Source organism: Nilaparvata lugens, chromosome 5 (genome assembly GCF_014356525.2).
Source record: "Nilaparvata lugens isolate BPH chromosome 5, ASM1435652v1, whole genome shotgun sequence".
Lineage (NCBI taxonomy): Eukaryota > Metazoa > Arthropoda > Insecta > Hemiptera > Delphacidae > Nilaparvata > Nilaparvata lugens.
In genome coordinates, this window is record NC_052508.1 from 65,707,755 (window position 1) to 65,721,509 (window position 13,755).

The window sequence follows — 13,755 nt, forward strand, 5'->3', positions numbered from 1 at the left end:
TTATTTATTTATTCATTGTCACATTACATCAAGTTTTTGAGTTTCACTCATATGACTGGTGACTGGTCAATACTACTAAATCTAAATTATTATATAATTACTATACAGTATTGTCAAGTAAAATAATAATAAAAAATGCAAGATTATACATATAATGCCTTAATGTATACAAAATAATTGTTTATATTGTCTATATATCTATTCTACTAAATTAAAATTGTGAAATGGAGTACGGTACACGGATTTTTCAATTAGAAATTTTCTGACTGCTTTTTTGAAAAATTTATGTCTCTGATGGCTGCTGGTAGTTTATTGTAAAATCTCATTCCGGCGTAAAAGGGAGTTTTTTCCATGAATGTGCGCCTATGAATTGGGTAGGCAATCAGGTTTCCATGACGCGTATTGTACTCATGGTTATTTGTGCACAAGTGAAATTGATGAATGTTTAGTTTAACAAAAACTATATAAGTATAGAAGGCAGTGTAAGAATGTCAAGGTCTTTAAAAATACATTTTACAAGAGTCTCTTGCTCATAATCCACAAATCACTCTTAATATCTTCTTCTGGATAATGATAATTTTGTGGCTATCAACTGAATTCCCCCAAAAAATTGTCCCATAGCTCAAGTGGGAATAGGCATAAGCATAATAAACTGCCAAAAGGGTGTTTCTGTCAAGAGAGTGAGATAGTGTTAGTATGACAAAATAGGCACGGTTCAATTTTTTTGTTAAGTATTGAATATGTTCTTTCTAAGAGAAACTCTGATCTATAATTAGACCTAAGAATTTAATTGATGAGGATGATGCTAACCGGTCTTCTATTGTTGGAAGTTGAGTTCTATTTATAGCTGCTAAACTACGGGTTGCTGTGAATTGGATCAAATGTGTTTTATTATGGTTCAAAGTGAGGCCATTCGCTTCAAACCATTCTGCCATTACTTTAATTTGTTTGCTAGTGTTATCTCATTAGAGTCTGATGATAAGGTAGTTGTATCATCAGCATACATACGGTAATTAATTTTGTCAGGTGATGCCTTAGATAGATCATTAATAAACACTAAAAAAAGCAAGGGTCCCAGGACAGAACCATGAGGTACTCCGTTTGGGACTTTTCTAAATGAAGATGTTCTTTTAGATGATCTATCTCTTACACATTGTTGTCTACTATGAAGATAAGATGCAATCCGTTTAAGAGCAGTACCCGCTACTCCATAAAAGCTTATTTTTTAGCAGGAGCTCGTGATTTACACAATCAAATGCTTTTGACAGATCACAGAAGATGCCAGCAGCTTGCCGCGACCTGTCAATTGCAAGGGGCTCTGACCGGCTCGGGGTTCGGAGGGTCGCGTACCTCAGAGTCAACATGAACTGCTACTCCCCCTACGATAACTACAACTACCAATCTACGACCACGTACTTTCGGACTTTCTACCAATCTACGACCATGTACTTCCGGACTTTCTATCAGCAGTCAATCAAAAATGGTCAGAAGCTTGGGATTCATTATTGGTGAACAATATAGAGATTGATGAACAAGATTGCTACTAGGTATTCATTTCTTTTCTGTATAGGGCTACTTGTAATAAAAATAGAAAGAAAAATGAAAATCTCAGTACCCTTTTTGAATTATTTAATCAAAAGGGTACTGAGATTTTTATTTTTCTTTCTATTTTTTGCTACTAGGTGTCTGACATCCACCGTCAGGGCTTTGCTGATTCACCACTCTGTGATTATGACGAGGTGCAGACTATCCTTGAGTCATGCCCATTATTATTATTATTTATCAATCGTCCATTGACCGCCCATGGAGGGGGCATGCGGATTCGTCAAAATTCAAGTCCATTATCTAACTAATCATATTTTAATATTTTTTATCTCAACTTCCCAAACGTTGCTCATAATGAGCAATTAATTCTCCCCTTGAATATTGAGATATATCCAGTAATTCGCTTTTCAATTGAGCTCTAAACTCCCTACCTGTGATTTCCTTCAGACGACATGGTAATATATTATATAATCTTATACCAGAGTTTTTTACACCTCGCTCATATAGAGCCGTATGATGGGCATCGTCCCTCAAGTTTCGCCTGTATCTTGTCTCATAATTATGAAATAATGCTCCCGTATTGAATGAGATCTATTTTTTTATGAAACATCTCTATTTTTTTATGAAACATATAGTTTCAAGGATGTATAGGCTAGGCAATGGTAGGATTTTAAATTCCTTAAAAAGTGGCCAACAACTATTTCATATTGATTCTCCTGCTATTAGGCTACTCTTAACGCCCATTTCTGATGTCTGAATATCTCGATAATACCACTCGAATTGCCCCAGAAAACAACCCAATACGACAAGAGGGACTGAAATATTGCAAAAAATACTTCTCTGAGAGTTTCTCTTTTAAGAAGTGATTTTAAATTTCTAATAGCAAAAATTGCCCAAATTCAGTCTTCCTTTCAAGTATGCCAAATGAGGCTTCCAGGAGAGCTCGGAATCTATAATTATTCCGAGTACTTTAATGTCTTTAACGGATTTTATAGCGCAGTTTTTAATCCTTAAATCAAATTCTCTCGTCGTCCTGAAATTGACTAGTTTCAAGATTAAATTTGATGATGCCACACTTTCCTGTAACTCCGGTTGGAGCATAGGGCATCCACGAATAACCGCCATCCATCTCTATCCTCCGCCATTCTTTTCACCTCTCGCCATGTCTTCTTCACCTTCCCAAGCTCGCTGTCTATTGTTCGCCTCCATGAAATCCTTGGCCTTCCTCTTTTTCTCTCTTTCCCTGGGGATTCCACTGCAAGGCATCCTTTTCAATTGCTCCCTCTCTTTTCCTCAAAGTATGGCCTATCCACCTCCATTTCCTCTTTCTGATCTCAATGTCTATGGGTGTCTGTCCTGTATTGTGCCAGAGCTCCTCATTTGAAATTACATTTGGCCACCAAACACGTTCAATCTTTCGCAAGCACCGGTTGATGAAGACCTGGATTCTTTTACTGATTTCAGCTGTAACCTTCCACGTCTCGCACCCGTAAAGGAGGACAGACTGATTTGAATTGAAAATTCGTATCTTGGTCTGTTTTGAAATGTTATTGTGATGCCACACTTTGGCTCAATTATATTAAGTGTCAAACTTAGCACGTTTTATTGAAAAAAAAAAATCACTCATTCATCTGTAATCACTCATTGTAAATTGTAACTGTAACAGCTCGTGGCCAGTTTATGACTGTTCATTACACATGAAAACAGTAAAAACAATTTATAAAATATGAATATTTTATATACCGTAACTATTTAACAAGTTTTAAAACTCTTAAACTCTCCTCCAATGAATTCTTCATATTTTGCTCTTCAAAAACAGTGTGGAGGTTTAATCCAACAGTCAACAGAATGAAACAGAAAAATTGAGAACTATACATGAAAAGATTCTACATCTTCCCTCAGTCATAATTGAGTATGTTAAATCATTTCAGATAATATACGGGGATATAGGACAAAATTACAAAAAAAGAAAATTTTAGCTTCAAATTATTGACTGGAAACTCACTGAAAATTAACTTTACCGCGGAAAAAGAGTTTAAAGATACTACCAGAATGGTTGAATGAACCTTGTCACACTCGTGTCGTATGAAAACAAACAAACGAGACCAATGAGCGTGATGACCAAGAAGCTGCCAAGTACTAGTGAACTAGAAAGCAATATAGCTGACCTAAGAGGATTTGAAATATTGAATTCTATAAATAAACTGGAATATAGAACTAAGGAGCCACCTGATATTATGATTATTTTATCATTCAACAACGACGAAGATGTTGAGAAAATTGATGAAATGAAACACTAGTATCATCAAAATTGGTTCCTCAATGTAAGAATGTAAGAAGACTTCAACGCAGAAAGCCACACGAATTAATTTAGTGCTTAAGTGTTCAAATGGAAGTGCAAAAGCAGAATACTGTATCTTTCTATGGGAAAAATAACCTTTAATCTGATCCTTGACCAAAATAGAAGACTTAACCAATGGGTTTACCCCCTGTGGGTTGGGGGAGTCGAACATCGTACTCAAGAATGTGTTGAAAACCAGAATTCATCCACAGTATTATCCGTAGGAGGCGACTAAAAGGGGCTCCAAGGCAACTCCAGAAGATGCCTTGCTTTCAAACCCAAGGGATCTGCCCCATCAGAGCAGCTTCGGAGGGAAAAAAGAGAAACCCAAGAGACCAGAGATGGGTGAAAATCCAGGCACAAATGCGGGTCAAGAGGCTGATTCGAGGGTGACTAGGTGCCCTGGAGGCAGTTTGGCGTCCCCTCTCACAGCGGAAGGGCCTACGAAAAGGCTAGGAGTGGAACTCACGTAGGTCCCGAGTTTGTGGGTGTAGAGGCCAAAACTCACCACTGCTCAAAAAAGCGCGGCCATTTAGGCAAAACTTATTGGGAGAGGTGAGGCTTTTGACCCTGCGAAGTTTCGGAGGGGCAAAAAAAAACCTAAGAAACTAGAGATGGGTGAAACTCCTTGCACAAATGTTGGTCAAGAGGCTGAGTCAACGGTGGCCGGGCGCCCTAGAGGCAACTTGGCCACCCCTTCCTCAGCGGAAGGACCTTGAAAGAAGGCCAGGAGTGGAACTCACGTAGGTCACGAGAACTAATCAGTCTGAAGAGAGTACCAAGCATATCACACTGGATTGCGACAAGCAACCAGGTGATGAATGGGATGTTAGTATAGGGAAAAACTCCTGGTTCTTGTAAAGGACACAGGTATTGGTTTGCCTAACTAACATACTACTTGGGAACACAATAAGCTTCGGTTGACGTGTGGGGTACTTTGAACTTTTGGATACTTGAATCCGTCCCTTCAAAAACAATAAATAATAATAATAACCTATGGGTTTTACCTTCACAAACAATATTCTTATGAATGTAAGTCAAAAAAAGAATAGCTTATTAGTTCTTAAACTAGGTGCTATAAAATCCCCCGAAAAATATTTATTTCATCTAATCAATTCCAAGTTTTCATCATTTTAAATTGGATTTTTCTACTCAGTTTATGGTTTTAACGGAAGGTATATTACCCTACGATTTTTTCCCGCATAGCAGATTTACACCAGCCTCCTTCCTAGATTGCTTAACAAAAATTGTGTAGACTTTGCAGTAATGCAATCTTCTATGAATTGCTAAAAATAGTGTATACTTTGCAGAAGAGCAATCATTCCTATATTGCTTGAAAAAATTATTATGCAACTGAACTAACGCAAGTTGTTCTGTAAGTAATTTCTAGAACAATGCATTTACTTAAGGTTTGCTTAATCAAGATATAGACTGCCTAGTTAAAATAAATAGATAGCTAACTATGCTTACTTCAGGTCAATCTAATTTATAGAACAATGCACCACTATGTAATCAAGGTATGCTTAAGATATGACTTATGACTGCCGAGTTAAAATAAATAGGTAATGATGCTAACTCCAGTTGCTTACAGTGCAACAATCCAGCCCAGTTTAAATCCAATCTCAGTTTACAATGCAACAATCCAGCCCAGTTTGAATCCAATCTCAGTTTACAATGCAACAATCCAACCCAGTTTAAATCCAATCTCAGTTTACAATGCAACAATCCAGCCCAGTTTGTATCCAATCTCAGTTTACAAAGTCTATTAGTTAAGCGAAGATCACATAATAGACTCAGACGATGTTTTCAATTCATAAAGGGTCCACTACCATCTTAAGGTGGTACTCTTCGCTTTCTCGTAGTTTTTGAGAATGTTGGCGGATGATCACATATTAATTTCAGACGATGTCTTCAGTTCATCAAGGGTCCACTTCCACCTTGAGGCAGCACTCTTCGCTTTCAAGTAGTTTTTGAGAATGCTGGCGAAGTCAGTCTCCTCCTCCAGCTGTTTGTAGGCGGCCAATTTCGCGGCGAGTCGTTTGCGTGTCAACTCCTTGGCTTCGAATTCCTCATCCAGCATTTGATGCAGCTTCTTCAACGCCACACCCATGTCCACATCTAGGCCGGCTACCCATGATTCGGTTTTGCGTTCAAGTTCACTGCAAAATGTAATGTTCATGGTTTCATTTCCTATAATTGTTCATGTTTTTATTTGAAGTAAAATGTGATGTTCATAGTTTCATTTTCCTATAGTTGTTCATGTTTTCATTTGCTGCAAAATGTAAAGTTTATGGTTTCATTACCTATGATTCATATTTTATTTTATATAAAAAAATAATTATAAATTTATTCAAGTGGTTTCAAAGCGGCTTAACGCAGCGTGAAACTCTTAGCTAATATAAGCCCCCTATGGGTTGGGGCTTTGAGTCGACCATCGTACTCAATAATTTGTTGAAAACCAGAATACACCCACAGTATCCTTGCTTGTCTTAGGAGGTGACGAAAAGGGACCCCCTTTCCAAAACCCTTCTCCTTCTTATATTATGCTTTGGAATTATTCATTTCTAGAATGACACTTTTTCCATTGACTTAGCTTTGAGCCATTCTTTCTTTCAACCCAGCATGTGGCTTCGCTTGACCTTGAACGTGGATTAGCGTGGGTCGTGGGTGTACTTAGCGGCGGGCCTAAGTAGGTGAGTCGACAGTAATCGCCTTGAAATTTCGAACAACCTTTACCATGAGATATCTTCTTATGCTATCTTTTCTCTATGATGTCACACATGTCCGTCATGTGTCAGAAATATCAGACATGGGTAGGATCAGGACACTGCATGACAAGTGTGGCCCCCAGCTCAACTTTATTCTTCCTTAATTTGAAATCTATTCTGAACCATCTACAATCGATCAAGCTCAAATTCCTGGCATGTCATATACGACCAAGCATTGCTTGATTATGTAGTGTTTTTTGACGAAATAAAACCAAGAGAAAAGATAGCATAAGAAGATAAAGAGACATGGTAAAGAGCGTTTATGTGTTCCAAATTGCAATGTTAACTCAAGCCGATAATCCTAGTAGTTCTTTTTCGTAAAGCTATGTGACGCTGGTAGTCTCTGATATTGTGCCGTTCTAATGCCGTATCTTCATGTTGGCCCAATGAAGGCCAATGTCGACCAGCGCCAGTGTGTGGATGGGTGGTTTGCCAGGGCTGACCTTAGTAAGGAATCTTACTTGGCCAACAGTATTGCCAAGAGTATTGATGAAGGAGCAGCTTAAGGTGGGCCGTCCACTAGTCCGAACTAGTGAACCGTTTTCGTCCGAACTAGCACCGGCCGAAAACTACCGAACGTGACCGAATGATCCTCCAACAAAGAAAGGAATAGATGCTCGTCCATTGCAATACGTTCATACGGCCGTCTCCGGCCGATCAATTTTTCGATCCGAATTGAATGGGATTTTCCGACTCTATCGGGCCGACTAACTAGTCGAGCTGAGACAACAAAGTGTTACTAACCTGAATTTGTTTCACAGTCTTGTTTGTCTTTGTTTTTTCAAGTTGTTCTGTTTTATAAAGTTGTAACTATGGACAATGAGAAGTTGATAAGTTTGGTTCAAGAGCATGTTCCATTGTGGGATATGCGAGACAAAGATATCATCGTCGTAATGTTCAAAGGAATCTATGAACAACGATTGCTTAATGATGAATAACTAATTTAGTGGATATTTGTTTATTCAATTTTCAAAATCTCAATATAATCATTGTTTATGCACAAAAGTTTGGTGGCTATGATAGTAGTTAACTCAATAGACTGACGTAAACAGTTCCAATGGGCGACCATATTCGGCCAAATTAACGGCCGGCAGATTCGTCCGATCCAACGGCCGAACAGATCGGTTGAATACTGTTCCAGTGGACGGTTACCCTTAGAGCATCTGTGCAGTCTCAATATTGATAAATTTGATGCACATTACGAGATGAGTTGCTCAGTATTATTAAGTATATTTTCAAGTATTTTTGCTATCAAAAATGATTGAAATAGGACTTGATTTGAATAAATTATTGACATATCCAAATTCCCCTTTTGTGGGTGGTAAATTGGACGAATAATAATATAGATGCGGCATAACACTCTCACCCGTCCAAAACAGTATACAGTAGCATAGAAAAAAGATAGGAAAAGAAGATATCCCATGGTATAGGGCTTTTATGTTCTAAATTTCGATATTAATCAAGCCGATAATCCTAGTAGTTTTGTGACGCTGGTAATCTCTCATACAGTGCCGTTCTTACACTCTCACCCGGCCAAAACAGTAATAATAAACAGTCGTCTACAGTAATCTGCTTGTTGACAAAAATCGGCTTTAAAATTGGAACATTAACTACCATCGGATATCTAATGCTATCTTTTCTCTCTATGATAGTGGAAAGTAATCGTCTTGATTTGGCAAAAAATCGGCTACAAAATTGAAACATAAACGATCTATTTTATGGGATAACTATAGTGAAGTCCACGTTATGATGGCAATGTTTGATTAGCAATGGTATTGCTATCCTTGTCTTTCATACAAGCGGATAGCGCTATCTCTTTCTCATTGTTGCCAGATCGTTTCAACTATGTAGAGTTTCAACTATCTTATTTATGAAAATTCATTAGGAAATCATTAAAAAATATAATTTCTTGATAAATAAAATATAAATGATTATTTTAAGCGAGAATGAACCGTTGATATTACATCAATAAACCTGTTTCAACTACCGTCTATAGAAGGCATTGACAATACAGAGGATCGGCAACGTTTTCTCCTATCTTTCTTCACTGCCATTATAATGTGTACCTCACTGTACTTATGCTAAACTAATACGAACATTATTTAATCTTGCTGACCTTGCTCTAGCGATGACTTGGTTGACAGTCATTGTGGACGGAGGAGCCGTGTCTTCACTTGTCGGCAGATCATCGACAAAGGCATCATCTTGGATCTGCATCATCGACTGCAGTTCTTGGGTGAGCGCCACTCTGCGATCGATCAGCTGACTCAGATCGCGGCGCAATTTCAACACCTGGGACTGATTGTCGCTGAGCAACGCTTCCCCTGGCTGGTCCAGGTAATCTGATAGGCCAACTACAAATAACAAACAACTCGATTACATTTCTTATTAAAGTCCGTACAAAGTTACTTCAGACCTGGATGAATATTCAGCAAAGAGAAATGGAGGGATATAAGCCTATTCCAGTGATTAATAGAGTCATAGGTAGAATCGCAGTTGCCAATTTGTCAGTTGTCTGACTGCTTTCAGACAGGACACTTCGCATGTGTAGCATGAGCACATGAACAGTCACTAGAGGTTGGAGAACGCTGGCCGCTTCAAAACGGCAACATCGCGCCTCTCTATCCCTCCCGCTGTATGCATTCTCTACTGCGCATGTCCATCCCAAGTCTGAAGTAATTCTGCACAGAGTATAGATTATATTTGTAACTGAGTATAGAATTAGATTAGATTTGTAAGTGAATGTAGAATTATTTTAAAGAAAATGGCATTAAATTCAAATCCTATAGAGTTAAGTTTTACTAAGACAACATTTTCAAAGTTTATACAATACTAGCAGGTAAACCGTGCTACCCAGGATCTATTTAAAAACTTGACCTACTTTAATCTTGAAGAATTTGAAATAGACCTATAACCATACTGAGAAACTATAAGCAAAATGTCAAGTTAATCAGTCCAGTAGTTTAGACCTTATGATGCGTCATTCGTGAATTTTTCCTATCCCTTACGTGTATAAGCCAATTAGGATAAGGACTCTACGACAAGGACTAAGTCAGGTCCATTTTCTGACACAGTCAATCCAGTTATCTGGTCATGACTAAGGAGAGAAGTATGAAGTATTTCATTGATTACATAAATTAATAATAAATTATTGTTTATTCATTCTCCGAGTTGTTCTCTTTTGTGACTGATTCGTTCATTACGATGTTTTTAAATAGGTCTCTACTGATTTGGTGCTTTGATTTCAAAGTCTCTCCGACCATTATTATTCCATGTATGGAGTAAATAAATTAATTAATTAATGTGGAGTAATTTCTAAGGATCTTTGTTTATTTTGACAATTTTAATCGTTTATCAAGCTAATGAAAAGGACTTCCCTAATCCCTTTCACAGCTTACTATCACAGATAAAAGATAGCAGAAGAAGATATCCCATGCTATAGGGCGTTTATATTCACTCAGACCAGTAGTTCAGACGTTATAATGCGTCATTCGTAATTTTTTCCTATCCCTTACGAGTATAAGCCAATTATTATTACATAAATTATTTCTGAAGTTTTTAGATTTCTCTGAGCAATTTTAAAGCTATGGTTGAATCGCCATGCCACATTAAATTTTGCCAGACTCAAATTTTGTAGATTACAAAAAATGCTGGCTTAGTTTCAAGTTAAACTTTTTATGCAATGAATTTTAAATTATAATTATCCAACGACTTGAAGATGAAACGTAATTTGATGGTATAATTTATTATGTTATACATGTAGTAGATAGGAGAAGTCTGAACACATCAACCCATTTAGAGAAAAGTCTCTTCTGAAACTTATAAGGTGGGCTACCATATACATATGTCACATGCAAATATAAAATACATTTGGGCAGCATTTTAGGTTACAATAAGATTTGAATAAATTTAATTCTAATGAATAGATTAGGTGTGGGCAATGTATTTGATGGATTGATTTGGTAAAATCCATAGAATTAGTATAAGATTGAATGTACAACTTCATCTTAATTCAATTTTTACAATTGAAACCAGAGTTTGTACAATACTATTACTATTATTTTACAAGTAGGTATTGGTTTGTAACAGCAGTTGTCATTGAAATACTATTAAGTTCTTAGTAGGTATTGTTTTGTAACAGCAAGTTGTCATTGAAATACGTTTTTTAAGAAAAATGTTGCTGGGAAACTCTATATTTCATTGTTTGCTTGAGTTGATTTGATTCCAATTGAGTTTAACCATACAAGTCAAAGTAACAGTTTCTTAAAAATCTGATTAAGTTATGTGAATAAGCCATTTTTATAGTTATATAAAATATTATACTCACGTTGTCGTAGAACCTTTTCAAGAGTCTGACCATGCGAACACCAAGATAAAAGTTTATTGTGAACTTTTTCGAACAGTTGTGAGTCTTCTGCAATATTGAGCCTATTACTTTCTACATGGGAAATATTTGTTGAAAGTCCTAGGATACAACGCGTATCACTCTCTTCATCTCTTTCTACATGGGAAATATTTGTTGAAAGTCCTAGGATAGAACACGTATCATTCTCTTCATCTCTATCAACTGCTAACAAATCTGAAGGTGAACACAGAACAGACCTCAGTTTGCTTGAAATTTCCTCATTCAATTCATTACCTTCCAATAAATCGACAAGAGCCTCATTGATTTTTTCCGAAAGCAAGTAGGATTTATGAGCTTCATTCAATTTTCTCAAAGCGTTCTTGATGGTTGCCAATTGTTCACTTTCTAGCAAGTTGATTGTGTTCAATGCAGCAGTGTTGATTAGACCAGTCATTTTTCAAATTAGGCCTATACTCTGTGTAGTAAACAGGTACTTACTATTAACTTATCCTGGAAGAAAAACAAAGTTCATTGAGATTAGAAAAAATGCAAAAAAAAATAGCACTAGTAATAAAATTTTAATATTCCATTTCTATTTTTTCAGTATATATCTAACTGTGCGAGCGGCTAGAGAAAATTTAAGGCCTTCTCTAATCGGTTCTCGTAGAGAATTAATCACGGTAAAAATATAACTTTTGTGCAACCGGGCCATTGAATATTATCTACTCAATTACACATATCAAAGTAGGTGGAGCAAATTTAATCAGTACTATCAAATTTCAGTACTGAATTGATAACAAAAATAAAATTATTTTGAGACCAAATTACCACGTTCACCACAGTTTAGCTAAAATGCTAATACTGTCTTATAGTTGACAAAATCTTGTCCGGGTATGATTTTTCATAAAGCATGAATTAAACAGTTAAATTTCATGAAGCTACAGATAAAAGTAATATTATATAATTTATTATAATAAAAATAATTAATTACGAAAAGTTTACAAAATTATTTCAACAAGACTCAACAGGTTAACTTTCAAGTTAGCACAAGCTTAGATAAATTTGGTCTAATAAATGAGGTTATATTGTAAGATATATTTACCTGCTAAGTTCTCTTATGGAAACAGTTTTATTAACTTGCAAAATACTAACTGGCTTTAAAGATTATTTAAATTAATAATTCAAAATAACATGAGAAAAATTCAACTTGCTCTGATAACGAACAAAAAACATAGAATCAGTTTGCGGCTTCCAGCAAAAAGGTTGGCCAACAGCAACATATGATATTCACCTTTTTGGAAAATAAATTATTCAGTAAATAATTCTAAATTAAATACTAATAAAATTAGAATTTTTTCATCTTTATCGAATTCGAAATTGATTCTTTGTTTCATAATACAGAATTTGTTCGTTTGCTGACAGAGTAACAAACAGAGCATTAGCGCCACTACTGGATTTTTAAGAAAAGTAGCTTAGTACCCGCCACATTTCAAATTCTTCAGTTATCAAAGAAAATAATATTGCAGTATTCAACATGACTGTGTAAATCTCAAAATAAGCATTTTACTTTCCTTGCCCTATTACCATAGGTAAGGAAAGTATTGCTTTCCGAGAAAAATGAAGGTACCCCAACTTCTAAATTTCTATACGTTTCAAGGTCCCGTGAGTCCAAAAAAGTGGTTTTTGGGTATTGGTCTATAACTCTATATGTGTGTGTGTGTGTGTATGAGTGTATGTGCGTCTGTGTACACGATATCTCATTTCCCAAATAACGGAATGACTTGAAATTTGGAACTCAAGATCCTTACGATATAAGTATTCGACACGAACAATTTCGATTTGATGCAATTCGAAATGGCGGCTAAAATGACGAAAATGTTGTCAAAAACAGGGTTTTTTGCAATTCTCTCGAAAACGGCTCCAACGATTTTGATCAAATTCATACCTAGAAAAGTCATTGATAAGCTCCATCAACTGCCACAAGTCTCATATCTGTAAAAATTCCAGGAGCTCCACCCCATCTATGCAAAGTTTGATTTTAGATTCCCAATTATCAGGCTTCAGATACAATTTAAACAGAAAAATTCAAGATTGGAAAAGATTGAGCATGAAAATCTCTACAATTAATGTTCAGTAACAGTTTCACCTAAAATTTAAAATAAGCTCGAAATTCGAGAAAATGTTATTATTTTAATTGCAAACTGTTGGCAACTGTTGATTCTATATCAAATCAATCACTAAGAAGAGATAGCAGACCTCGTGTGTCTCCATTGTTATAGTGCTGTCACCAGCTGGCTTGGATCTAGAATAGCAGACTTGAGATGCGCGGGAACACTAGCGTCAGGTGATAAATTTTCATAATGGCAAGGAAAGTTGTGTGAGTGCGCCACGCCAGATTTTTTATAGAGCTTATCAAAACTATATTCACTTTTTATTGAGTTGTTAGCAGAAGTTGGCTTGCTATCACGTAGTATCTGTATCTTAATAACAGAATAAAAATTCCTTGGCGGATTACTGTCAATCCGGTTGCAAAAAAGACTTGTTAGGTTAATTAATATTCATGATATATTAAAATGCTGGGGCTTAAAAAGAGAGAGCTTTTTTGAAATGCTTCTCAAAGATTAATTTTCGTGGCATTTAATCATGTTTTAAATATTCATTAGGCTTTTGTACAACTGGACCTATAAAATAAGTGTTCTAGCGCCTCCTTTTTACTAACATTACAATCAATTCCATAACAGGAATTCAATCAAACT

The 13,755-nt window shown here is 36.2% G+C and overlaps 1 protein-coding gene across 1 annotated transcript; it reads right to left on the bottom strand.

Annotated features, from left to right (window-relative positions):
- Positions 1–5,005: 5,005 nt before the first annotated feature.
- LOC111043646 lies at positions 5,006–12,255 on the bottom strand. Its single transcript, XM_022328645.2, has 4 exons — positions 12,102–12,255; positions 10,982–11,509; positions 8,771–9,008; positions 5,006–6,045 (listed from the first exon to the last, which is right to left on the bottom strand). Exons 2-4 carry the CDS (start codon positions 11,451–11,453, stop codon positions 5,772–5,774), a joined length of 984 nt encoding a protein of 327 aa, XP_022184337.2. The 5' UTR covers positions 11,454–11,509; positions 12,102–12,255; the 3' UTR covers positions 5,006–5,771.
- Between the last annotated feature and the right edge of the window lie 1,500 nt (positions 12,256–13,755).

Bases quoted from the DNA above. Each gene is read 5' to 3' on its own strand.
- LOC111043646 (XM_022328645.2), bottom strand. From the start codon at position 11,453: ATGACTGGTCTAATCAACACTGCTGCATTGAACACAATCAACTTGCTA. The intron at 9,009-10,981 runs GTGAGTATAATA...TGTTATTTGTAG, and splicing joins TGAAAAGGTTCTACGACAAC to TTGGCCTATCAGATTACCTG. The intron at 6,046-8,770 runs GTCAGCAAGATT...TACATTTTGCAG, and splicing joins CAAGTCATCGCTAGAGCAAG to TGAACTTGAACGCAAAACCG.